This window comes from Esox lucius, chromosome 21, assembly GCF_011004845.1.
Source record: "Esox lucius isolate fEsoLuc1 chromosome 21, fEsoLuc1.pri, whole genome shotgun sequence".
Taxonomy (NCBI): Eukaryota; Metazoa; Chordata; class Actinopteri; order Esociformes; family Esocidae; genus Esox; species Esox lucius.
This window is the reverse complement of record NC_047589.1, coordinates 4,897,002-4,922,524: the sequence shown is the minus strand read 5'-3', so window position 1 is coordinate 4,922,524 and position 25,523 is coordinate 4,897,002. Positions and strand designations below refer to the sequence as shown.

Here is a 25,523-nt window from a genome sequence, read left to right as displayed (position 1 = left end):
TCCTGGCATTGCAGGCTTGTCGTGCCAGTGAGATCCAAAGCCCTCTCTCCCTCGTTTGGATCATGGACACCTGTTCTGTTGTTAATCACCCTCACCTGTTTCCATAATCATTGTTCCTATGTAAGTTCCTCCATTCCCAGTGTGTCATGTTTCCTTTGGTTATAGTTCAAATTATTTTATTAAATGTCCCTGTTCTCTATGCGCTTGTGTCCTGCCTCATCAACTGTGACTAGTAAACTGTTCATGACAGTTCATTAAATGCTAGATGATGACCTTCACTCATGTAGGCTGATAATGTGTGTTTCAATACTTTCATTAACTTTGTAGATACACTTTCAGAACATGACAAATGTATCACGTCACAACCATGATGATGATGACAACAACATAGGACCCTGCATCGCACTGATGGTTTGTATATGAAGCTAAACAGAGTCGGTCCTGGTTGGTCCCTGGATGGAAGATGAGATGTTGCTGAAAGGAGAGTTAAAGGACCAGTAAGGGGCAGTCTTCTATCTGCTATGAAGATCAAAACACAAAAGCACTGAAGAAGATATTGGCCTGTGTGGGCGCTTACTTTTTCATGGGAGAGTAAAATGGTGTCTTGGCTCTAAAGATTTTGCAGCATTTATCCTAAGAGTAGGGGTGTAAATCCTGGTGTCATGGCTACATGTCCAATTTGGCCCTCTTATGACCACATCATCCCCAGCTAGCAATTTACTGTTAAATATTTAATTGATTAAAATAACTAAAAATTACAATATTTGTATATAATAATGACTAAATGATGATAATTATGATGGAGAAAATATGATCTCCCAGGTCTACTCCCACTGAATCTAGATGGGGTCCCAGAATGGAGTGTGTTTCCTGGGAGGATCATGAGTTTGGGGTTTTGTCCTGGTTTCTGTTGGTACCAGGATAGACACTGATGGCCCCATGACTGTCCATTGGTACAATTACCATCCACATTACTGCTGGTTCTACATTTCAGAGAGACTGTCTGTCCTGGGAGAACAGCTTCAACTGCAGGAGTCTGAGTCAGAGTGTACTGACCTCTGGATTCTGAAACAGAGAGGAAAACAAAGTTGTACATCATCAGGTAATAAAAACATATTGTATTTGAGTTCACTTAATGTACTTTTCATTATAGAAAATGTAAATCAAATATTATATCAAAAATATTTTAGATTTTTTAAAATAAGTAATGAATAATTCTGAATATAAATAATAACATTACTGTGTGTTCTTTCTTCATGTTGATGTTATACATTTTTTAAAAATACATTTCAAAATGTTAACCTTGAAAGCAGAATCCAAGTGTCCAAATGAAGATGGTTATAAAGGTCATGGTTATTGATGGTTCAGTCATGAAAGCCAGCTCTCAGTCATGAAGTGTTAAACTCACAGGGTTATAAACACTCCCAGATCACTGAATCATGTGCTGTCTATACAGAACATCATCACTATGCAAATAAAATTCTGGTCTTCTCTTCATTCACCAACATTTTGATAAATATAGACAATAAAGATCCCTGGAAACATCTATTACCATAAATATCTTTGTCAAAGGACATAGTCACTTTGAGGGCAGTCTGTCTGAGGGAGGTTTTTGTACGGCTCTGTATCACTGTGTGAACACCCAGACACTGTTGAGATAATGTAAACTCTGACAGTAGTAATCTCCTGCATCTTCAGCCTGGAGGGGTAAGGTAACTACGGTGTTTACTGGAAGGTAGGGGGGTCGGGGCTGGGTAGGAAGGTCCAGAGGGGAATCTGGGGATGCGGTAAAGCGGAGGTCCAGGGCAGGGAAGCAGGACTGAGGAGACGAGGGACTGGAGAGCAGCACTGGGTGAGTGGTGGCAAGTATAGGGAGACCCAGGATGGGAAGTAGAGGGCATATGCAGGGGCAAATGTAACAGATATATCCAGTAGTGTGCATTATCAGTCCGACAGTTGAGAATGTTCAGCTTCTGAAATCCCTTTGACAGGTCTAGATCTGCTGGAGTGGAATGGTTTTAATCTCCATGGTGAATTCAGAGAAGGATACCTCCACCACTACATAATTATGCCACTAAATAATTCATTACTGATAATGTGTATTATCCTCGTTAGAAATCAGCCATTTCATATAGTGGTTGAAATAATGATTGCATACCTGGTCGTCAAGGGAGAGTAATTAAATTATTTATTGCAGCATTTGATGGTCTGTTGTTCATGATGTTACAGACTCGGTCTCCATACACAATGTCTAATGAACTCAATCTCATCTCAAAGAACTTCCGGTCTTACCTCAGCTTTATAAAAATAGAGGACAGAATTACTGTAAGCCCATTGGCTAATTACTGTCACGTTTTGAATGAACATGACTTCCTGTGTACAGATAAACAGATTATTTTGTTATCTAAACATAAATAAGCATATACTCAACACACTTAAGCATATACTGAATACACTTCAACATCCTTCATATTAGTGTATGTACTGCACATGTCTTATGTTTCAGTCCAGAATCAGGTTGTATTCATGGTTCATGAAGACAGTTAATTTAATGCTAGATGATCACGTCAATACTTGGATATGGGGATTTGATTTGAGGGGCTGATGCTTCTGTAACCTCAACTTCACTCATATAGACTGATAATGTGTTTTTTGATACTTTCATTAACTTTGTGGATGCACTTTTATAACATGACAAATGTAAAAAGTCACAACCATGATGATGATGACAACAACATAGGACCCTGCATCCCACTGATGGTTTGTATTTAATGCTAAAAAGAGTCGTTCCTGGTTGGTCCCTGGATGAAAGATGAGATGCTGCTGAAAGTTGTGTTAAAGGACCAGTAAGGGGCACTCTCCTATCTGGTCTGAAGATCAAATCCCAAAACACAAAAGCACTGAAGAAGTGTGATGGCAATTTCATCAATCAAATCTTTTAAAGGAGTAAGGACAGAGACAAAATTCTCTTGCACAATTAACAGTTTATTTGCAAATAGAGAGACGCGTCAAACGCTTCCTGAATAATCATCCGAGGAGTCTCTAACTTAATACATGACAATCATCAGTACTTATAGTGGAAATAGTGTTGTGTTTACCTAAAGAAGCCAATTGCTCCTACTTCCCCCCAAGGGCCACATTCCTAAGAAACAAAAGGACTGACACCCTTCTAGGTCTAGGCATAGGAACATGGTCAGAGTACCTAGTGATGCTCTGATATTATACAGACATGTGTGTCACAATCAAAGTAAAGATTTATATACCAGGCAATAGAAAGACAGACATTTCTCAAATGTACCTTAGTTCAAAATTTCCATAACAGAAGACATTGGCCTGCTAGGGAGTTCACTGTCATATGGGAGAGTAAAATAGTGTCCTGACTCTGTGGTCATTAAAGATCCTGCAGCACCGAAGAGTAGGAGTGTTATCCCTGGTGTCATGACTAAATATCCAATCTGGCCCTGTTTTCACCACATCATCCCCAGCTTCCAACTTCCTCTTGTTACTGAAAATAAACTCCCTCTTCCATGTATGTACAGTGGATATAAAAAGTATACGGGCCCTGTTAAAATGCCAGGTTTTTGTGATGTAAAAGAATGAGACAAAGATAAATCATGTCACATCCAAATCCACAAAAGCATAGGTTCACCAGAAGAAGATTAACGTTTTGGAATGGCCCAGCTAGGGCCCAGACCTGAATCCAATTGATTTGAAGAGGGCTGTGCACAGAAGATGTCCTCGCAATGACAGATTTGGTGTGCTTTTGCAAAGAAGAATGGGCAAATATTGCCACGTGAAGATGTGCCATGCTAATATACTCCTACCCAAAAAGACTGAGTTCTGTAATAAAATCAAAAGGTGCTTCAACAAAGTATTAGTTTAACCTACTAATTTTGATTGATCATAAACCTGATATCATCAAGCCTGATAATATAGCCAGTCCTACTTATCTAGTAATCTGAATGTTAATTTATTTAAAATTAGTAGGCTAGTATGACTAACACATTTAATCTGTCATCAATTTTTTGCGAAACTATCTCCATCACCTTGTCAGTTGCGGTAGTATTGCCCTGTTTGGTGACGACTCCTTTAAGGTCTTCATAAAGTCCCATCAGCAGTGTTTGTTCGCTTCTTTTTTGCGACATAGTATCTTCACTGCTTGTGTTTTCCGTGCGTGTGTACAATGCAAGCTTGTTTAAGCCTGGTTTGAGTTAACTTTGTCAAGACATGGCTAAATTGTGTTCATGGAAAGGCTTGAGCCTAAGCGGAAGTTGCGGTTTTTCAAGTCGGCTTTTTCATTAGCGGCGTTGATGGAATACCCCCAGGCAGTGGGATGCAGGGTTCTATGTTGTCGTCATCATCATCATGGTTGTGACTTGTTACATTTGTCATGTCCTAAAAGTAGATCAGCCAAGTTACTGAAAGTATTGAAACACACCTTATAAGTGTCCATGAGTGAAGGTGATCATCTTGCATTTAATGAACTGTCGTCATGAGCAGGTTACTAGTCACAGTTTATGAGGCAGGGGACACAGTGCTGAGAGATTGGGTACATTTAATAAAAGAACTTAGCTATAACCAAAGGAAACAAGAAAAAAAAAGTGTACACCAAACAGAGACAGACCAGACACACTGAGAATGGAGGAACTTACATAGGAACAGTGATTATGGAAACAGGTGAGGGTGATTGACAACAGAACAGGTGTCTGTGATCCAAACCAGGGAGAGAGGGCATTGGATCTCACTGGCACGACAAGCCTGCTATGCCAGGATGTGACATTATGCTGGTCTGAAACACAAGACACATGTACAGTATATACACTGTCTAATATGAAGGATAATACACGTTATATGTAATTAATTACTAAGTGGCGTATCTGGTATGTCTCCAACCCTAAATCCACCACAGAGGTGTGGAATCTGAGCATTAACAATTACAATATGAATGTACGTTTCATTGGAAGTGAATGTGCCTAGATAATGAGAACAACAGAAACCTCTCTGTTTAGATTATCTCCCTGTAGGTTGTGCTCTAATGACTAAAGGAATGTTTACGATGGCCATTTGGCATGGGGGTTACTGTCTTGGAAACCTGATAAGTAGACACACCCTTCAATGTATATATATCAGCTTGTAACCAACATTACAGTGAGAAGAAGATAGAACGTTTACCAAATGACATCTGTGCTGCAATTTTCCAATAAACGTGAGCAAACTTCTCCCTCGATTTAATACGGGTTCTACATTATTTGACCACTATACGAAACCGCCGATTTCTAACAGAGGTTAAAAGCAGTCCCTCACATCTGGACCAGTTGAGGGGATTTCAGAAGCTGAACAGTCACAACTGTTGGACTGGTGGCTGTGGGAGTGAAACTGAGATTTACATAGACAGGGTTGGGTGGTTCTACATGTCCCAGAATAGAATAAGTTATAAAATACTATTAGCTAAACGCAAGTGTGATTATATTGACTAATTGGTCTTATTGTTCTACTATTCAGTCATGTCTTTTATTCAAGAATATCAGAAACATTCAGAAATAGATGAATACAAAGAGTACATGTCAACATGTGGCCAGACATCTGCTGTTAATCTGTGAACATTTTTGTATCTTCCAGGTAAGGACATAAACAATAAGCTAAGACATATGTTTTCAAATAAACAACATGAATCTGGCTTTTATTATTAATTATTTGTCATTCAATATTTGGAGCACATTTTATTTTAATTCAGTGAAAGACACAACAACATATTTTTTACTACGGGACATCTATATTTATATCTATTTATCAATTTATATCTATTCAACCAATTCATCAAACATTTTAGTATCTTGTGTTTGTATGAACTATTTTTGGATGACAATGAGGTTCCAAATAAGAACATGAATAATAATTAAGACATTTAACTTTTCAAATAAACCACATCTGGCTTTATTATTATTTAATTGTCATTCAATATTTGCAAATAATATATACTTGAATTCAATGAAAGACAACAACTTTTATTTCCTACAAAGGGAAACCTTTATTTTCATCAACGCATAAAAGCAAATTTGTTATAATAGTACAAGCAGACCATATCATATCTATCAAATGTCCATCTACAGAGAGGATGGACACATGAACTCATGCAAAGCTCACTGTTAGTCTACATGAAAGTGATCAATAAGACAAAACATCTGATGTCAAAACAGAGTAAAAGCAAAAGAACCAGCAACCTCTCTTCACAGGGTAATGTGACAGACAGGTCCTAACCAGAACAGTCATCCCTCCTCAGGGTCTTGGTGACTGGAGTCTGGGAGCTCTTCTGGGCTACACAGGTCACCTCTCCCACCTTGTTCCACTCCTGGGCAGTGAGAGTCAGGGTGCTGCTCCAGCTGTACAGACCATCCTTCTCCAGGACTCCGGAACTGGACTTCTGATTCTTGTTGTTCCCATCCACTTTCCAACTCAAGGTCCAGTCTGAGGGGAAGCCCTTGTTGGCCAGACACATCAGTGTGGCTGTTGTTGTACTGGACAGCTCCTCAGTAGAGGGGGGCAGGATGGTCAGGGTGGGAGCAGTGTCACCTGGAACAAAAAGAACACATCAGTTGCATCAAGTAAAGGCTAAAATGTTTATTAAAACAATACTCATTAACTCACGATTATAATTGGTGAATGGTTTGAGCTTACATCTTGAAATTATTACTATACAAAGCAGATTTATGAGACATGAAAGTATACAATTACTTATTTTACTCCCTAGCTATTGAGTCCCGTTCACAAAACAACTATAACTTCAATAACCGACACATTAAGTTTTTAAGGCTCCAATAACACAAATCACGCACAAATAAACTACATACATACATACATATATATTCTTCCGCTTCATCCGGGGCCGGGTCGCGGGGGCAGCAGTCTAAGCAGAGATGCCCAGACTTCCCTCTCCCCAGACACTTCCTCCAGCTCTTCCGGGGGGACACCGAGGCGTTCCCAGGCCAGCCGGGAGACATAGTCCCTCCAGCGTGTCCTAGGTCTTCCCCGGGGTCTCCTCCCGGTGGGACGGGACCGGAACACCTTCCCAGGAAGGCGTTCCGGAGGCATCCGAAACAGATGCCCAAGCCACCTCAGCTGACCCCTCTCGATGTGGAGGAGCAGCGGCTCTACTCTGAGCTCCTCCCGGGTGACCAAGCTTCTCACCCTATCTCTAAGGGAACGCCCAGCCACCCTGCAGAGAAAGCTCATTTCGGCCGCCTGTATCCGGGATCTTGTCCTTTCGGTCATGACCCAAAGCTCATGACCATAGGTGAGAGTAGGAACGTAGATTGACCGGTAAATCGACCGCATTACTGCAGAAGCTGCACCGATCCGTCTGTCAATCTCCCGTTCCATCCTTCCCTCACTCGTGAACAAGACCCCTAGATACTTAAACTCCTCCACTTGAGGCAGGCACTCTCCACCAACCTGAAGTGAGCAAGCCACCCTTTTCCGACAAATAAACTAACAAATTATAATTTTCATACAATTTATTTATTATTATTTGATAGAAATGCTCACTCGAAAGCAAAATAGAAAAAAAGATGAACATAGTTTCTCACACAAAGTGAGAAACCTAAAACCTTTTAATCATGAACAATAATAAAGAAGACCTTGTTACTTACTTCCAACATCAAGTCTGGTGCCGCCACCAAAAGTGTACCACAGTCATACAATCCCTATTACTGCTCATACAAAAACCTCCTGCTCATTAGACAAGCTGAATGTCTTCAGACTGAGGTTCAAATGATCGACTATATTATTAACACTCAAAAACCTAATCTATTAAATTTGCAATGATTTTTTTTATATTTTGACAAAAAATACTGACCAAAAACAATCTTTTAAAACACATCCACATCTGTACAGTATGTTTATTCACTAATTAACATTTAAGCTGATCCCTTTAAAATATCTTTAAAATAATGCAGGTACATTTTGATCAAATTAAGTAGATTGAATAAATTTTATATCTAAATGTGCCTCATTATAATAAGCAATTGTAAATATTCTAGATCAATTAAAAAAAAGGTATTCTCAATATCAAGGCCAAATTAAAAAACATGAACAAAACATGCAACCAATTTCAAAATGTGAATAAAGATGTTAATTGTCTTGTTGACTTACTTCCAACATCAAGTCTGGTGCCACTACCAAAAGTCCTCCACAGTGATACAATCCCTATTACTGCTCATACAAAAACCTCTCTGTGATGATACAGCTGTAACAGTGAACATCACCCATGTAGAATCATATTTAATACAAATATATTTTAATACCTTCCCAGGACACTTCATATGGACAGTTTCTATAAAAGGAAATATATATTTTAATCCAGATATTTATATTTGTTCCTTCTACTGTTTATCTGGTATTCCCCTATCCTGTAGGTACAGTCCAGTATTACATCCGGTGTTTGTATTCCTCCATTTTGCCCATAAAGAAAACATTCTTGGAGATTGTGGTCCATGTTGTATATTCCTTTATTAAAGATTTTGATCTCTGATTTATCAGTGGAGGTAAAGTCACAGAGGACTGACAACACTACCAGAAGAATCATACCAACATACATTTAGAGAAGTAGCTGATTCATTTGAGGAACTTATATCAGAGTCTTGGGTGACCAATTATATTTGATCAGAATACAAATCTAATTGTGAGTCATACAATTTAAAATATATTACTGACCTTAATAGAATATTTCAGTTTTAAGTTATAAAATATCAAAGACATTCTCATAATGGGATCCTACTCACACTGAAATTGATTAGACACAATAATTAGCATGAAGCGTCTACCAAGAGGCTCTTATAGTGTTTATAACCCTGTGAGTATAACACTTCATGACTGAGAGCTTTTTTACACAGGGCCATGTAAGTTTGGATTTTGTTTTCCCTTAGTAACAACAACCCACATTTCAAAACTGCATTTTTGTGTTTACTTATGTTATCTTTGACTAATATTTAAATGTATTTGATGATCTGAAACATTTAAGTGTGACAAACATGAAAACAAATATGATCAGGAATGGGGCAAACAGTTTTTCACACCACTGTAATTTGCTATGGTTGTATCACACACAAAAACAGAGAGCTTTTAATTAAATAAAATCTGTAATGTCCTCATCTACTTTCTAGCCGTGCTGCCTAAAGTATGTCTGAGCTACTAGCTGTGATTGTTTCCCTACCCCTAATTAGTTCAGTGGCGAGAGGAGCGTTCAATTCACTTTTGTTAGCAAATAATGGCAAATACATTTCCGTTAGCTTTGTATTCGCAATCAATATATTCACAAACATAATCGAAATAAAGTGCCTTTGTAGTGAAATGTTGGCTTGAAGTGTAATTCCACCTTGAAGAGAAATGTTTTGTAAGTTTGCTAAATTTTTGAAGATTTTGAACGCTACTTCAATGTTGGTATAGCCTACTCTGCCATATTCAAGCAGCCGGCTCTTTCAAGCAGCTTGATTTTGGTAAAATATTTATAAAATGTTGACACATGCAAGTATCTGGCCATGGATAAAGATAATACCAATTTTGAACGTACTGTGTTCAATAAATTATTCAATGGAAGTCCAAACCTACTGTCCCTAAAATGGCTGACCTGCCAGCCGAATGCCAACACCTCTTCAAGCCAGCCTTCCACTCTACTGGAATGGACTGCTTCGGGCCTTTTCAGATCAAGATGGGTCGGTGGATTGAGAAGTGTCTTACCACAAGAGCTGTTCACCTGGAGACTGTGAGCAGCATTGATGCAGACTCCTTCCTGATGGCCCTGAGGAGATTAATCGCCCTTCGAGGGACACCCATGAAGATATATTCAGACCAGGGAACAAACTTCTGCGGTGCGGAGATAGAGCTTTGTGAAGAATTTAACGACTTATCTCCAGATCTGACAGCACATCTTGCAAAACAGAAGACTGCCTTCCACTTCAACCCTCCTGCAGCACCAGGAGTTTGAAAAGGGAGATCCGTCTGTTAAAACTGCGCTGTACACCACGGTGGGTGCTCAGCATGTGGCCGAAGAAGTGCTTAGGACAGCGCTCACTGAGGTTGAGGGCATCCTCAATTCAAAACCTTTGGGTTACGTTTCTTCAAGTGTTGCCGAGTCCTAAAGGTTCATCCCAGTGCCGATAGTCACGTCAGGTCTGCTGAACTCAAGATTAATGCTAAAACCTAAACAGGTCCTGTTGCCCGACTGGTTGTCCATCCAGTCATTCCAGACAGCAAGTTTGCTCATAGATTTATATCTAGGTCTACTACATGTACAGGTATTAAACTAACAACCACAGGTGTTGTTAGCAAGTTGTACCTGATTGCCCAGTGAGAGCAAACGTCTTCAACATTGTCCCTACTTGCTTCACCTGCTCTTGAAGTGAGTCGCTGTCATCCGAAGCTACAAAATCAAAGGCATATGGTAATTCTGAACCTACATTACACACAAAAAAGTTACATTTAAGAAAGAGTGCACATTCTCACCTGCTTGTGCATTGCATTCCCTCAGGGCTGGGTTCTCCTCCCTCAGAGCTTGGTTTTCATTCTGGAGTCTCTGGAAATCTACATAAAAAAAAAAATACTAAAGGCAATATTTTCAATACTGTTAAAACACTGGACAATAAGACATAGGCCTAGAATATACCTTCATAGCTGAAAACTTTGTGCTGTACACAAGATGCCAGGGGCATCCAAGGGCCAATAACAAAGTGATGACTTTTTCCTATTGATAATCATTGACGTAAAAATATGTTTAGTAATTGCATACATTTAATGAATTGGACTTAAATGTAAAACTTAGTTTAGCGCAACGTATTACAAACCTCCAGCGTTTTCACCCATATGCTGCCAGGGAAAATTGTGTGAAGCTTAGTACTTGACGAGCAGGGGGAACAAACATAACAGCTTTAATTTCACTGCAGAGATTGCATATTCAGTAATGAAACAATAATTGAACTGTGCAAAGCTAATGGAATGTACAACACACCGACACCTTTTATCCAGAAAGTCAAGTGCCCTAATGAAAAACAGATTATGGATAAAAGGATTCCTAATCTTAAATAGAAGCAAAACGTCACAAATAACATCACTTACTTATACTCAAACTCTTGGCTCTGTGAAGTGGAGTCTGGATTACTGGGGAGAAACCTGGTTCTGAGAAAGTGGGAACAGAAATTTGAAAATCTAACAAAAGTTTTTAGTTACAGGATCACAAATTAAGCATCACAGCAATACATTTTACATACCAGCTCTGAAGTCTACAGATGGCTCTACATTTTCCTGGTTTTCTGGAATCGATGCAAATTCTGTAGCATGTAGTGATTCAAGTGAATGTCCTGTTTGTCCCTCTCAACTCTTTTCAATATTATTTTCCTTTTGGCCCAGTAACTAGACAATGCATTTACCTTTAAAGCCAAAACGATTGTCCAACAGTAGGTCTCATGGGTGAAGATACCTTGGCCAGAGCATAACCGGTTATCTGCAAGAAAAGGTGAACAAAACCGGATTGTTAACGTTAGGAATATACAGTAGCTATGCTGTGGGGGGGAAACATTATTAGCCAAATGTGGAACAGTGAAATTGTTAAAAATAAAAATGTATTCATTGAGTGTTGTGATTCTTGTGAACACAGAATTTTCCTCAAACATAAAAAGTACAGCAGTTCAGAGAATTAGAAATCACAATCGCCTTAAATCCAGTACAGTAGCAACTGTTGAAGTCAACACTTCCCCGAGTTGGTTTGTTGGAAAGGAGAATAAAACACCAGGAGTCAGGTCAATTACCGTACCGCATATTCCGTTTATTACAAAAGCTTTTGGAGACACGTGTCGCCGCACAATGTCTAAGGATCAACAGTCAAAACATAATTTTATACTTCAACTACGCCCAAAAGATAGAGGCGTCAAGTTAGCAAACCAAGTGTGCCATTGGCCCAATTCCAGTTCTATACCTTATAAGGATAAATGCAAACATCTTCTTGCCCCCTTCTGGTTTCTGTCTTGTCTGTCAGACTATGTGTGTGTGTCTCTAACCTGTGTCCTGTTTCTCAAAAGACAGACATTGTAATGAACACCAGGACCAGAGTTGTATGGGTCCAATTGCAGAAGTGCAATGGTAGATTTATTGTTTACGTCGCACAAGGGAGTAGGCAAGCACACAAACGATGGAGACAGGCAGAGAGTCGGAAACCAGAATATCAGTCCTTGAAGGTGAAGGCACAGGCAGGGATGAGCAGAGACGCGAAACCGAGAAGCAGGCAAGTAGGTCAGGAAGCCGGGTGATCAATCCGCGGAGGCTATAGTACAGGACGGGAGATACGGCAAGGATATCCAGGGGCAGGCAGGGAGGTCGGTATTCCGGGAAGGCAGTCCGTACAGGTAACGACACAGGTAGGGTAGGCAGGGAGAGACACGACGGGGCGGACGAACAGGTCAAGACGCAGGGTTCTGGAAACGAGGAGAGAGGACGGGACAAGAGGGTAGAGAACACAACAGGCTGGGAATCAACAAAGTAATGAGCGCGCGATAGAATGCTTGGCAGGTCCACTGGGAACAATACCTCACGCTGGAGGGGAGGAAGAGCACAGGTTAAATAGAGGGGTTAACAGGGCACAGGTGTTCAATATTCAGGTGATTGGGATCTGGAGTGTTGGGTGCGTTCATGCGTGCTGGGAAGTGAACTGGTGGCAGGTGCGGAGCGTGGCAGGGAGGAGTCGGACCGGGAGTGACGGGAAGACCTCACAGACATACTAAATCTTTCTCTCCCCGGCAACCGCTTGAACAGGGTTTCCTGTTCTCCTACTTGCACCTTCAGTTTCAACTCAAGTTACAAACACTTAATATTTTGCTTCATTGCTTACAACAGTTCACTAACTTAATCAATATATCTACACAACACAGCACAAAACTTGCTAGCCACAGTGTGTAACAAAGGCAAAACAGCATGTGCTAGATAACACTTACTAGCCACTCTAGCTACTGGACTAGCAGCATACTTGTTCAGGCAACAAACAAAATAATTTAAACAACATATATACATCCTTATTTTTGTAAGAAAACACAAAAAGTTAAACTTAGTCTTTCTAGATGTAAAGCTTTTGCTACCTACTATAGCTCCTTAAAATTCTACATGTACTAGCAACATTGCGTAAACAAGGTTACTTTAGCTAGTTAGGCAAGAACAAAGATGACTACACATTTTAAAGATATAAACTAAAAACAATGTAAACATAATATTGCGTTACACAAAAAGGAAATATGTACTTACTTAAACGATGGTAGTCGATTACTTTGCTAGCTTGCAAACTGCAGGCTGTAGTAATTCGCGATTGAGCGACGAACTGATGCGAATGTGTGTCCAAACCAACATGGCTGGTCGATTTTGAGAGTAGCCTTGTATTTAAAAGCGGCTTGCCGCCAGACGGACGCAGTCCATTAGACCGAGGCAACCGCCAGAGAAAATGAAGCAGTCGGACTGCCGGCTAATCGCCGGCGGCATCTCACAAGAAATGGGAGTGATGTATTCGGCGGCAAACGTTTCATCCCCGCCATCAGGACGCACCTATAGCCAACAGCTTTGGGCCAGCGGCAAAAAGAAGCCGTGGGGATATTTTTTGCTATCTGGGATGGGATGCCCTAAAACCTGACTGGAATTTCTTCCAGATTATGATTTTCATTTAAAAAGGAGGAAAGCTGGGAAAGTATAACTATCTCAAGAACATTTGATAGGAAAGGCAATTTTGAAATGGGACGAAAATTATTAAGGACAGTTAAATGGGTTGGACCACTGCATGTGGACAGTGCCATTGATGAGGCAGCTATTTATTATGTACAATATATTGGGACCAATAGTGTCCAGCACTTCTTTAAAAAGGCGTGAGGGAACTGTGTCCTGGGGGTAGGTAGTAGGCTTCATGTGTGAGACTATGTCTATCACATGTGTAAGAGATACAGGTTCAAACTGGTTAAAAAGAGCAGAATATGTGGCTAAATCAGAGGGGTCATGATCTCGAGGTAAGATGTGAGATCTTATGGCATCTATCTTTCCAGTGAAGAAAGACAGCAAGTCTTTAGAAGTCACTTCAGGAAAACAGTAGCAACTGGATGTAAAGCCTTGTTTATCACACTAAACAAGACTTTATGATTATTTGAGTTGTTAGAGATAATATCTGAGAAATATTTTGCTTTTATTGTTTTAACAGAGAGTTGATATTGAATTAAACAATCTCTCAGAATTTCATATGACATATTGCAAGTTGTCCTTTTTCCATTTCCTCTCTGCTTTTATGCACTCTTGTCTGAGAATATGGGTAACATTATTTAGTCAGGGCTGAGTTCTAGCTTTCGCTCCCCTCTTTTTAAAAGGAGCAACAGAATCCAGGATGTCAGAGCAAGTGGTATTAAACATATGACTAAGCCCTCTGTGCTCAGGCTCGAGGGAGCCTAAATCCTGCTGAAGAGGGGAGAAGCCTTGTAAGGATCTGAGAAGAGTTGGCAGTGGAAGGGTTAAAATAGCGAGAGAAATTACCTGTCAGATTGCATTTAGGGAGTAAGCATGGAAGGGTGGCATTAGGAACAACAGGTTTGTGATCAGACAAACAAATACAATTTGCAAATAGGAAATTTGCAACATTGCAAATAGGAAAACCAAATGACAAAACAAGATCTAGTGTATGGCCAAGCTGGTGAGTAGATTTAAAAAAGTCAACAAGTTGACTTTTTTAGAAGTAGATACAATAGAAGATAGGAAGACTGAGAAATCTTGGATGAAATCCTTTTCGTATTTATGAGGTCTATATACAATCGCACATAGCATTGGACTGGACAGTTCCACCTTGATCAGCTGCATTTCGAAACGTTGGTATGTTTCAAACTGACACAGTGCAACATTTAAAAATATTTTTTTTAAATAACTGCTAATCCTCCACCACAACCAGCGATTCTAGGGGAACTAAAAAAATCACAGTCACTGTGAGAAAAATCACAAAGAGGCCTTTACTCACCGAAGTTAAGCCATGTCTCAGACAAACAAGAAATCTAATTCAAGAGATAAAAATAAATAATTCAGAATAAATGTTTTGTTCAAATAAGAGACCTTACATTTACCAAGGCCATTTCAACAGAGATGTGTTCGGCCAGATGGCATGTAACAGGATCGCCAGGATTCTTTGGAATGGGATTGTAGCCCAATGAACGTAAATTACTTTGACCCGTCGTTACCGTTCATGGTAGATGTGGACGCGTCTGAGACTGGAGTAGGGGTGGTGCTGTCACAACGATCTGGCACGCCTGCCAAGCTCCGCCCCTGCGCTTTCTTCTCGAAAAAGCTGACACCCGCCAAACGGAACTACGACGTTGTGATTTCGAGCTGTTGGCTGTCATCAAGGCCCTTACGGCATGGAGGCACTGGCTCGAGGGGGCTAAACACCCTTTTCTCGTTTGGACTGACCACCGTAACCAGGAGTACAGTTGTGTGAAAAACTGTTTGCCCCCTTCCTGATTTCTTATTGTGTTGCATGTTTGTAACACTTAAATGTTTCAGATCATCAAAGTTAAAGATAACACAAGTAAACACAAAATGCAGTTTTGAAATGAAGGTTGTTATTATTAAGGGGGAAAAAATCCAAACCTACATGGCCCTGTGTGAAAAAGTGTTTGCCCCCCTGTTAAAACATGACTGTGAGTTCAATTTTTCTAGCCACACCCAGGCCTGATTACTGCCAGACCTGTTCTCAGTCAAGAAATCACTGAAATAGGACCTGCCTGACAATGTGAGGTAGACCAAATGATCCTAAAAGCTAGACATCATGCCGAGATCCAAAGAAATTCAGGAACAAATGAGAAAGAAAGTAAATGAGATCTATCAGTCTGGAAAAGGTTATAAAGCCATTTCTATATCCTGAAGGAGAATTTCCGGCCATCTGTTCGTGACCTCAAGCTGAAGCTAACTTGGGTTCTGCAGCAGGACAATGATCCAAAACACACCAGCAAGAAAAACAAAATGAGGAATTTGGAGTAGCCTAGTCAAAGTCCTGACCTGAATCCTATTGAGATGCTGTGGCATGACCTTAAAAAGGCAGGTCATGCTCGGAAACCCTACAATGTGGCTGAATTACAACAATCCTGCCAAGATGAGTGGGCCGAAATTCCTCCATAGCGCTGTAAAAGACTCATTGCAAGTTATCGCAAACGCTTGATTGCAGTGGTTGCTGCTAAGGGTGGCCCAACCAGTTATTAGGTTGTAGGGGGAAATCACTTTTTCACGCAGGGCCATGTAGGTTTGGATTTTGTTTTCCCTTAATAATAACAACCTTCATTTCAAAATTGCATTTTGTGTTTACTTGTGTTATCTTTTACTAATATTTTAATTTGTTTGATGATCTGAAACACTTACGTGTGACAAACATGAAAAGAAATAAGAAATCAGAAAGGGGGCAAACACTTTTTCACACCACTGTATATTTGGGCGGCGAGGAGACTGAACCTTCGCCAGGCAAGGTGGTCCCTGTTCCTACCCAAGTTCACTTTCACTCTGTTATACATTCCAGGCAGCAAGAATGTGAAGGCTGATGCGTTATCTCGACAGCATGACATGGGGGAGAGGCCGGTAGATGATGGCCCCATACTACCGGGGTCCTGCATCGTAGCCCCGGTGGTGTTGGACCTCGATACCGACATTCAGAAGGCGTTGCACACAGACCTTGTGCCTGCGCAGTGTCCTGCTGGTCGCCAATAAGTGCCTGTCTCCGCCCGGGACAAGCTACTGTGCTGGGCGCATACCACCCCCTCCTCCGGTCATCCTGGCATCGGTCGCACGATCAGCTGCCTGGAGGGCAGGTACTGCTGTCCAACCTTGGCCAAGGATGTGAGGGTTTACGTCTCCTCCTGCTCGGTGTGAGCCCAGAGTAAAGCGCCGAGGCGCCTTCCTGCAGGGAAATGAATACCTCTTCTGGTCCCACAATGGCCTTGGTCACACCTATCCATAGATTTTGTCACGAACTTCCCCCCTCTGGGGGCCATACCCAGACAGTGATGGAGTTCAGTGAATACCAATGGCAGGGCAGATGATCTCTGCATCTTTAAGTACCTTCTCTTTCCTACTTGACAGCTAAAAAATCACTTGCTAACAAAATAAAATTGAAGAGAAACACGTAATTGTGGTGTCCGGTTTCCCCATTATTTATGATGCTTCTCTGGCTTCATACAGAGATGTAATTCTAAAAATGGATGCACGGAAAGTTTCAGAAGTCATTGAGATCATGGGTGAGTGATACATGCATAATTTAAAATGAAGTAGATTGCTATTTGAACATTGAAAAGTCATTGACTTGGCATCCACATAAAATGTTTTTAGTAGTGGAGTCACGCAAAAACTAAATACTTATTAATATTTGCAGAGACAGATGTTTCCCCTTTACTGGTTGACGCTGGCATAAATTAGGAAGATACCCAGTGTGCCCTCTAGGGAAGGCTCAGCGACAGCTCGCCAGAGATTGAGCGATTTGCACATTGAGCGAGTGTCTGTCAGTGCAACGTGTCCTCACAGGGCGTGTCCTCAACGGGGGAGTGGTTCACATTCCTGCCCTGGGCACAATATGCCCAGAATTCACTCCTCCACTAACCTCACACTGTTTCAGTGTGTGTTGGGGTTCCAGCAGGCCCTGGCCCCTTGGCACCCAAGCCAGACCGAGGCCCCCACAGTAGACCAATGGTTCCAGCACGCACAGGAGACTTAGAACACAGCACCAGGCGCACCTGTTTATTGTTGTGTGTGATTAGGTTAGGTACATGTCTGTCTGTTGGTTAGGAGGGGGTTGTGGGTTATCGTCTGTCTGTTGGTTAGGAGGGGGTTGTGGGTTATTGTCTGTCTGTTGGTTAGGAGGGGGTTGTGGGTTATCGTCTGTCTGTTGGTTAGGAGGGAGTTGTGGGTTATTGTCTGTCTGTTGGTTAGGAGGGGGTTGTGGGTTATTGTCTGTCTGTTGGTTAGGAGGGAGTTGTGGGTTATTGTCTGTCTGTTGGTTAGGAGGGGGTTGTGGGTTATCACCTGTCTGTTGGTTAGGAGGGGGTTGTGGGTTATTGTCTGTCTGTTGGTTAGGAGGGGGTTGTGGGTTATTGTCTGTCTGTTGGTTAGGAGGGGGTTGTGGGTTATTGTCTGACTGTTGGTTCGGAGGGGGTTGTGGGATATTGTCGGTCTGTTGGTTAGGAGGGGGTTGTGGGTTATTGTCTGTCTGTTGGTTAGGAGGGGGTTGTGGGTTATTGTCTGTCTGTTGGTTAGGAGGGGGTTGTGGGTTATTGTCTGTTGGTTAGGAGGGGGTTGTGGGTTATTGTCTGTCTGTTGGTTAGGAGGGGGTTGTGGGTTATTGTTTGTTGGCACTGTTCTGTTCATCGTATGTTCATCGTATGTAAATATTTACTGGGAATCCTGTTTTGCCCAGCATTGATTGTGCCTGCCTGATTTAGGCACCCTCCTACGCTTGCTTAGCCTTTAAATAAACGGTTGCAAGCGACCTCCTTGTGTTTGGCTCCTACTTCCTCAGAGAGAATGTGACAGGAATGGAATGGCTGCCATACATGTAGAGATACTGATTTAAGAGGTCTCTTAATTCTTTCCAGAGTTGTATGGAGGAAAAACAGTGGCCGTGTGGTTAATCAGGTTTTGATTGTATCCCCAGCGTAATCTCCTAGTATCCACTGTATCCCCAGGTAAATCTCCTAGTTTCTGTTGTATCCCCAGGTAAATCTGCTAGTTTCCGCTGTATCCCCAGGTAAATCTCCTAGTTTCTGTTGTATCCCCAGGTAAATCTGCTAGTTTCCGCTGTATCCCCAGGTAAATCTCCTAGTTTCCGCTGTATCTCCAGGTAAATCTCCTAGTTTCCGCTGTATCCCCAGGTAAATCTCCTAGTTTCCGCTGTATCCCCAGGTAAATCTGCTAGTTTCCGCTGTATCCCCAGGTAAATCTCCTAGTTTCTGTTGTATCCCCAGGTAAATCTGCTAGTTTCCGCTGTATCTCCAGGTAAATCTCCTAGTTTCCGCTGTATCCCCAGGTAAATCTCCTAGTTTCCGCTGTATCCCCAGGTAAATCTGCTAGTTTCCGCTGTATCCCCAGGTAAATCTCCTGGTTTCTGTTGTATTCCCAGGTAAATCTCCTAGTTTCCGCTGTATCCCCAGGTAAATCTCCTAGTTTCTGTTGTATCCCCAGGTAAATCTCCTAGTTTCCGCTGTATCCCCAGGTAAATCTCCTAGTTTCTGTTGTATCCCCAGGTAAATCTGCTAGTTTCCGCTGTATCCCCAGGTAAATCTGCTAGTTTCCGCTGTATCCCCAGGTAAGTATCAAGTTTGGTTTGCTAGGTTCTGCTACATCAAACAGGTAAAGCTAGAAGTTCTTTCACAGGATCAATATCGGCCACAGGTGGTGTCAAAAAGGGTCACTTCCCTTTTTGATTGTGAACTCTCATGGAATCCCACTCCCTTACAATGAGGGAAAAAGTATTTGATCCCCTGCTGATTTTGTACGTTCGCTGTGTTATAAATGTTATAAATTGATTTGCATTTTATGAGTGAAATAAGTATGTGATCCATTTCTTTCTGAGCCACTGAACCACCCATAGTCTGTGCTTGACATAAGCAGGTAACTGCACTTATTGTTTTTGCAACAATGTTCGTGTAACTTTGCTGGTGCATAACTTGAATTGGAGCTTTCCAGAGCATTTGACTGGTACTTTTCTTCCATATAGCAATGGAGAGTTTGCATAAGTAAATTGTCGATACTTATCTGTTACACATTCATTAGTTTCAAGGTTTATCTGTCAAATGCACCGAACAACACAGCATCATCCTGCACAATGAAATTCTTGTGACATGGCACCCAATAAGAGTTAAGAAGAAGCATAGTACTAGGATCCGCTGTTCCATGATGTTGGTAATTGGAATAAACTTTTCTCACTTCTCTATCCATGAAGGCCAGCGGCATATAATCTCAGACATTCTTCTCCAACTGGTCTTAAAATGCTGTGTGCTCAAATTCACCTAACAAATTGCTAGTAGCATTGTAACGCTACAACATTTGCTAGCCTGTTGTTAAGCATGAATAATGTTGCCAGTCATGTTTCCACCAAAACATGCTCTATAAGCGGAATAGACTAATAAATTAAATGCTGTGAATACATTATACATCTCCTGATTAATGTTTGTAAATAAACATATATTGGTACTGTTATACAAATAATGCATTGGGTTGAATTTGGTAATCATTTTATAAAGACAGGTATTTGTTCGTGGCCAAATACCCATCAGAGAAGCTAGTAACCAAATTTAAGCCTAAACCTCAAAGGACAATACCTTGAAAGGCTTAGATGTGATTCAGTGTTGCCTGCACACCAAGCAGCACTCCAGTTAAGTAGGGAAGATGTGTGTTTTATACAGAACCCTAACATAGAAGGTATTGTACTTGGTGTCTTGATCAAGATCCGAATGTTAGGATGTGGTAGACCAATGGGATCAGAGACCTAAAAATGAAAGGCAACGACCTGTGAAACCCCGGTGTAATGACCCAACTTGGAAAACTCTGACAGTAGTAATCTCCTGCATCTTCAGCCTGGACTCCACTGATTGTCAGAGTGAAGTCACTCCCAGATCCACTGCCACTGAATCTAGATGGAGTCCCAGACTGAAGTATATTAGCAGAGTAAATTAGGAGTTTTGGAGCTCCTCCAGGTTTCTGTTGGTACCAGGCTAGACACTGACGGTCATATGATGACTGACCATTCCAACAAGTACCATGCACATTACTGCTGTTTCTACATTTCAGAGAGACTGTCTGTCCTGGGAGAACAGCTTCAACTGCAGGAGTCTGAGTCACAGTGTACTGACCTCTGGATTGTGAAACTAGATTTTTGTTCACTTAAATGTACTTTTCATTACAGAGAAATTAAATCTAATGTTCCTCACCCTTGAAGCAGAGGGCAAGTGTCCAGATGAAGATGGTTACAACATCAAGTGTTAAACTCACAGGGTTATAAACACTCCCAGATCACTGAATCATGTGTTTTCTATACAGAGCATCATCATTATGCAAAAAAGAGGTGTTGATTTTTGAACAGGCTGCAGGTGATGGGGATCTGCTCTGCCTCCAGCGCACCTGTACACACCTGTTTCCACCTGTATCCACTAACATAACAGACACATAGAGAGGGAAAGAGCACTGGGGGAGTGGTAGCAGGTTTAGGGAGACAACTGTCTCCACTCACACAATCACACACATAGAAAGGAAAGAGCACTGGGTGAGTGGTGGCAGGTTTGGGGTGTTGAAACTCAACAAATTCCTCTCTGCAATACGATTTACGATCAAAAGTCTTCAAACGTAGATAGCAGTTGGTTATGTCGAATTTGGTTGCACGGGAGCAAGTCAACAGCACGTCAGAATCAGAAGATATACTAACTGCAGGATGAGTTTCTCTCAGTCTTACGGTTACATTGGCCTTATATACTCTTGACCAAAAGGTTGATTCTTTGTTACAAAAGGTGTGAAAACTCAGAACTGACGCCAAATTCTAATGCCATTTTTCTTTGTGTTCCCCAACAATGAAACAAAGAAACCGGCACTCACACATTTACATTTATTCAATTAGTTTAATCCCAAGACTAAACTCTTGGGGGTGGTTTGAGAGTTCAAATTAAATCAGGACTAGGCTAATTCTACTTAATCCAGACTAAAAAACGGCTTTCTGAGACATTGCTTAACTTGAGATTAACTAGTTCTAGACTAGGGAGTTGAATACTAGGGTAAATAAGAACTAACCAGTAACTCTTTGTGAAGCCTGATTAGATTAATGACACGCACTTGGTGCTGACCTGAGAATGCTTCGAAAACCAGGGATGGACCTTTCAGAAACATTAGCATTTTGTGGAACTGGAGTAAGTCACCCAACCAAACAATGGACAAAGGTAAAAGAAAACATTCAAAGAATTTCAGTGACTTACTCCAAATTGTGAAGCAAATTGTGTCAGCATGATTCATCAACAGAAAACAAGAAAAAGAATGCTTGAATTTCCATTTCTAATTAATTCAACTCAAATGAAAAAAGTAAGCAAAAGGACCATTCAACAACTTCAGGTAAGATACTGGTAAGGTAAGATACTGTATTTAAGATACTTTTACAAATCAGTCACTCTGAAATGTTAGTTTTTTTGTGATATAAATATGTAACAAACAATATCATACATATATTGCCTTGTCTTTCAACGATCCTGTGGAAAAACATAAAAATACACTTCAAGAAGACAAATGCAGTTGCTCGTGGTGGTGACTGGTGGGGGACCCCCAGAAAGACCAGAGGCCGATGACCTGGGAGACTTGTTGACTGCAATCATTGATTGCTAGAAACCCTTGGAAGGAATCCCTGATGATGATCATTTGGACAGTTCAGATGGGGAACCGTTCCAATCCTCATTTGGTAGGACATGTTCATTCAAGATGTGCCATCCTCAGACTACAGGGAATATGTAATGTTGGCAGCCATCTCTTGCATTCCCATAACCATAAATGTGATTAACTCAACTCTTGAAATACTGTTCTCTAATGCAGCAATACAATATTTCAGATGATCATCAGAGCTTGGAGGGCCTAAGACAGAATGAAGGTCAACCCACTACATCGGTCAGCCCCTTAAAAAAATAAAAATAATTATCAATCCATGGCAATTGTTGTCTTCAATCATTTGAGGTATCTTTGTTGTGAGAAGTGCTGCAAAGCAAATGCATCTCTGCTTGCTAGTCCATATCTGTCATTGTCTGCCTCAACCATGGGAATATCTGGGTCATCTTCATCTTCCGTTTGAGGATCTGGGCAGCCATGCTGTTTGAGGTAATTGTGAAGCACTGCTGTTGCAATTATGACAATACAGCATCTTCTTGGTTCAAAGCACAATGTGTTTCTGAGACACTGGAAACAACTCTTCCATACACCAAACATGCGCTCCACTACACCTCGTGCGGATATGAGCTTGGTATCGCTGCTGCTCAGGTTGAATTGCATGAAGGTAGGGGGTGAACAAGAAGTTGGTCTGTGCATACCCACTGTCACCAAGTATAATTCCACTATGTTGTCCTCCTTTAAACTGAGCATACGAAGAGGAAAATCCTTGAGTCATGAGTTGCACCTTTCCAACGTTGAAGGTTAATTTAACATGGGAGGTTAATGTAATGCTAGATGATCACATCAAAACATGAATATGGGGATTTCATTTGAGGGGCTTATGTTTCTGTTACCTCAACTTCACTCATATAGACTTTGTAGATGCACTTTCAGAACATGACAAATGCAACAAGTCACAACCATGATGATGATGACAACAACATAGAACCCTGCATCCCACTGATGAAGTTTGTTTATGAAGCTAAACAGAGTCGGTCCTGGTTGGTCCCTGGATGGAAGATGAGATGCTGCTGAAAGTAGAGTTAAAGTACCAGTAAGGGGCACTCTTCTATCGGGTCTGAAGATCAAAACACAAAAGCACTGAAGAAGACCTTGGCCCGCTAGGGAGTTCACTGTCATATGGGAGAGTAAAATAGTGTCCTGACTCTGGGGTCATTAAAGATCTTGCAGCACCTAAGAGTAGAGGTGTTAACCCTGATGTCATGACTAAATGTCCAATCTGGCCCTGTTTTCACCACATCATCCCCAGCTACCAACTTCCTCTTGTTACAGAAAATGTATGTTCTGCTTTGAACTCCCTCTTCCATGTAAGACACGCTGAATAGGACCTATAGCTAAATTACAATATTTTGTAAAAGTTAAAAGACAAGAGGTGCTTGAGCCCCTGGTCCTTCTTGTACATCGGTGCCCCCATTCTACCTGCAGGTGTCATTCACTCAGACAGACATGTGTCGTCCATCTACGTGATGCACTTTGAAACTGATGTGTGTGTAGAAGCTGACGGGTAAATGGCTGCTGGCATATCTGGGGACCACTTATTGGTCATTTAAGCCCCGTTATATAGGTCTGTGCCCTGACTACGATGATGATGGAGAACATGTGATCTTATTATATTTTCTAATATTTTTTAAAGTTGACTTCCTCTACTGACCAGTGTTCCATGTCACTGTCTCTTCCCCCTCAACACCTGCAGTAGGTCCCAGCTGTAACAGTTCAGTCACTGAGCAGTCTGACTGAGGGAGGTTTTTGTACGGCTCTGTATCACTGTGTGAACACTGCACCACTGTGATAACTCTGACAGTAGTAATCTCCTGCATCTTCACCCTGGACTCCACTGATGGTCAGAGTGAAGTCACTCCCAGATCCACTGCCACTGAATCTAGATGGAACCCCAGACTGAAGTGTGTTAGCATAGTAAATTAGGAGTTTAGGAGCTCCTCCAAGTTTCTGTTGGTACCAGGCTAGATAATTGTTGTTATACACATTACTGCTGACTTTACAGTTCATAGTAACTGAATTTCCTGTTGTAACAGATTGAACTACAGGTGACTGAGTCAGAATGTACTGTCCTCTGGATTCTGTAAAATAAAATAAGGACACCCATATTAATGGAATAAAACACAGTAACACATTGTACATAATATACATAATAGCATTGCAATACATCATTCCTTTCTATAGATTACATAATCTCTCAACATTAGATTCAATAAATCTTACCTTTGAAAAATAGGACAAGTGTCCAGATGAAGATGGTTATAAAAGTCATGGTTGTTCTGGGTTCAGTTGTCATGAAGGACAGCTCTCAGTCATGAAGTGTTAAACTCACAGGCTTATAAACACTCCAAGATCACTGAATCATGTGCTGTCTATACAGACATCATCACTATGCAAATAAGATTCTGGTCTTTTCTCCATTCACCATTATTAAATAAATATACACCAAGTAGATCCATCACATTAGTCTTACATGGAAATGATGTCATAGGACTGTAAAGTAATCTATTTTCAACATTTGATGATAAACAAGGCAATACTGCTCACATTCTAATACAGTTCTTGACATAAACAAAGCATTAATTTAACCATGAAACAAGATACATGGCCTGATGACCTTGAACCAAATAGAAGTTAGAGAGAAAGAAAGACTGACCCAGAGTGAAAGAAGGGGTACTTTTATTGTTCAGAGAAAGATGCGTCGTGTAGATAATTAAAATGTTATATGACTCTGCTAATATTATTGAAATTTTAGCCTCCTCTGTTTAAACCAAACATCCAACCAACCAAAACCAGAGACATTTTAACCAGCGCTTCCTCCGTCACTAAACTGGTTATGCGCCTCCACCTTTGCTCATGATGATCACAAACACAACTGAGGCGCGCAATTCATATTTTGGTTCAAATAACAACGTTTTTATAACATTAAATAATAAACTCAAACATGCAACGTGTCATAATTATTTCACGCACCTATTCTTTTTCAATGGAAGTAATCCAAAAGTAATCATAATTTCATTGTCATCTAATTACAATATATTTGTTGGTAACGTAACGGATTACAGTTACTATTTTTTTGTAAC

The 25,523-nt window shown here is 41.0% G+C and overlaps 1 gene segment (V, D, J or C); it reads right to left on the bottom strand.

Moving 5' to 3' along the window:
• The window catches only part of LOC105010039, a 57,515-nt gene extending 32,750 nt beyond the window's left edge, over positions 1 to 24,765 (bottom strand). The window contains 3 exon segments of the V gene segment in view: positions 8,149 to 8,184; positions 24,216 to 24,521; positions 24,664 to 24,765. Of these exon segments, the coding sequence occupies positions 8,149 to 8,184; positions 24,216 to 24,521; positions 24,664 to 24,736 (415 nt within the window).
• Positions 24,766 to 25,523: the final 758 nt, after the last annotated feature.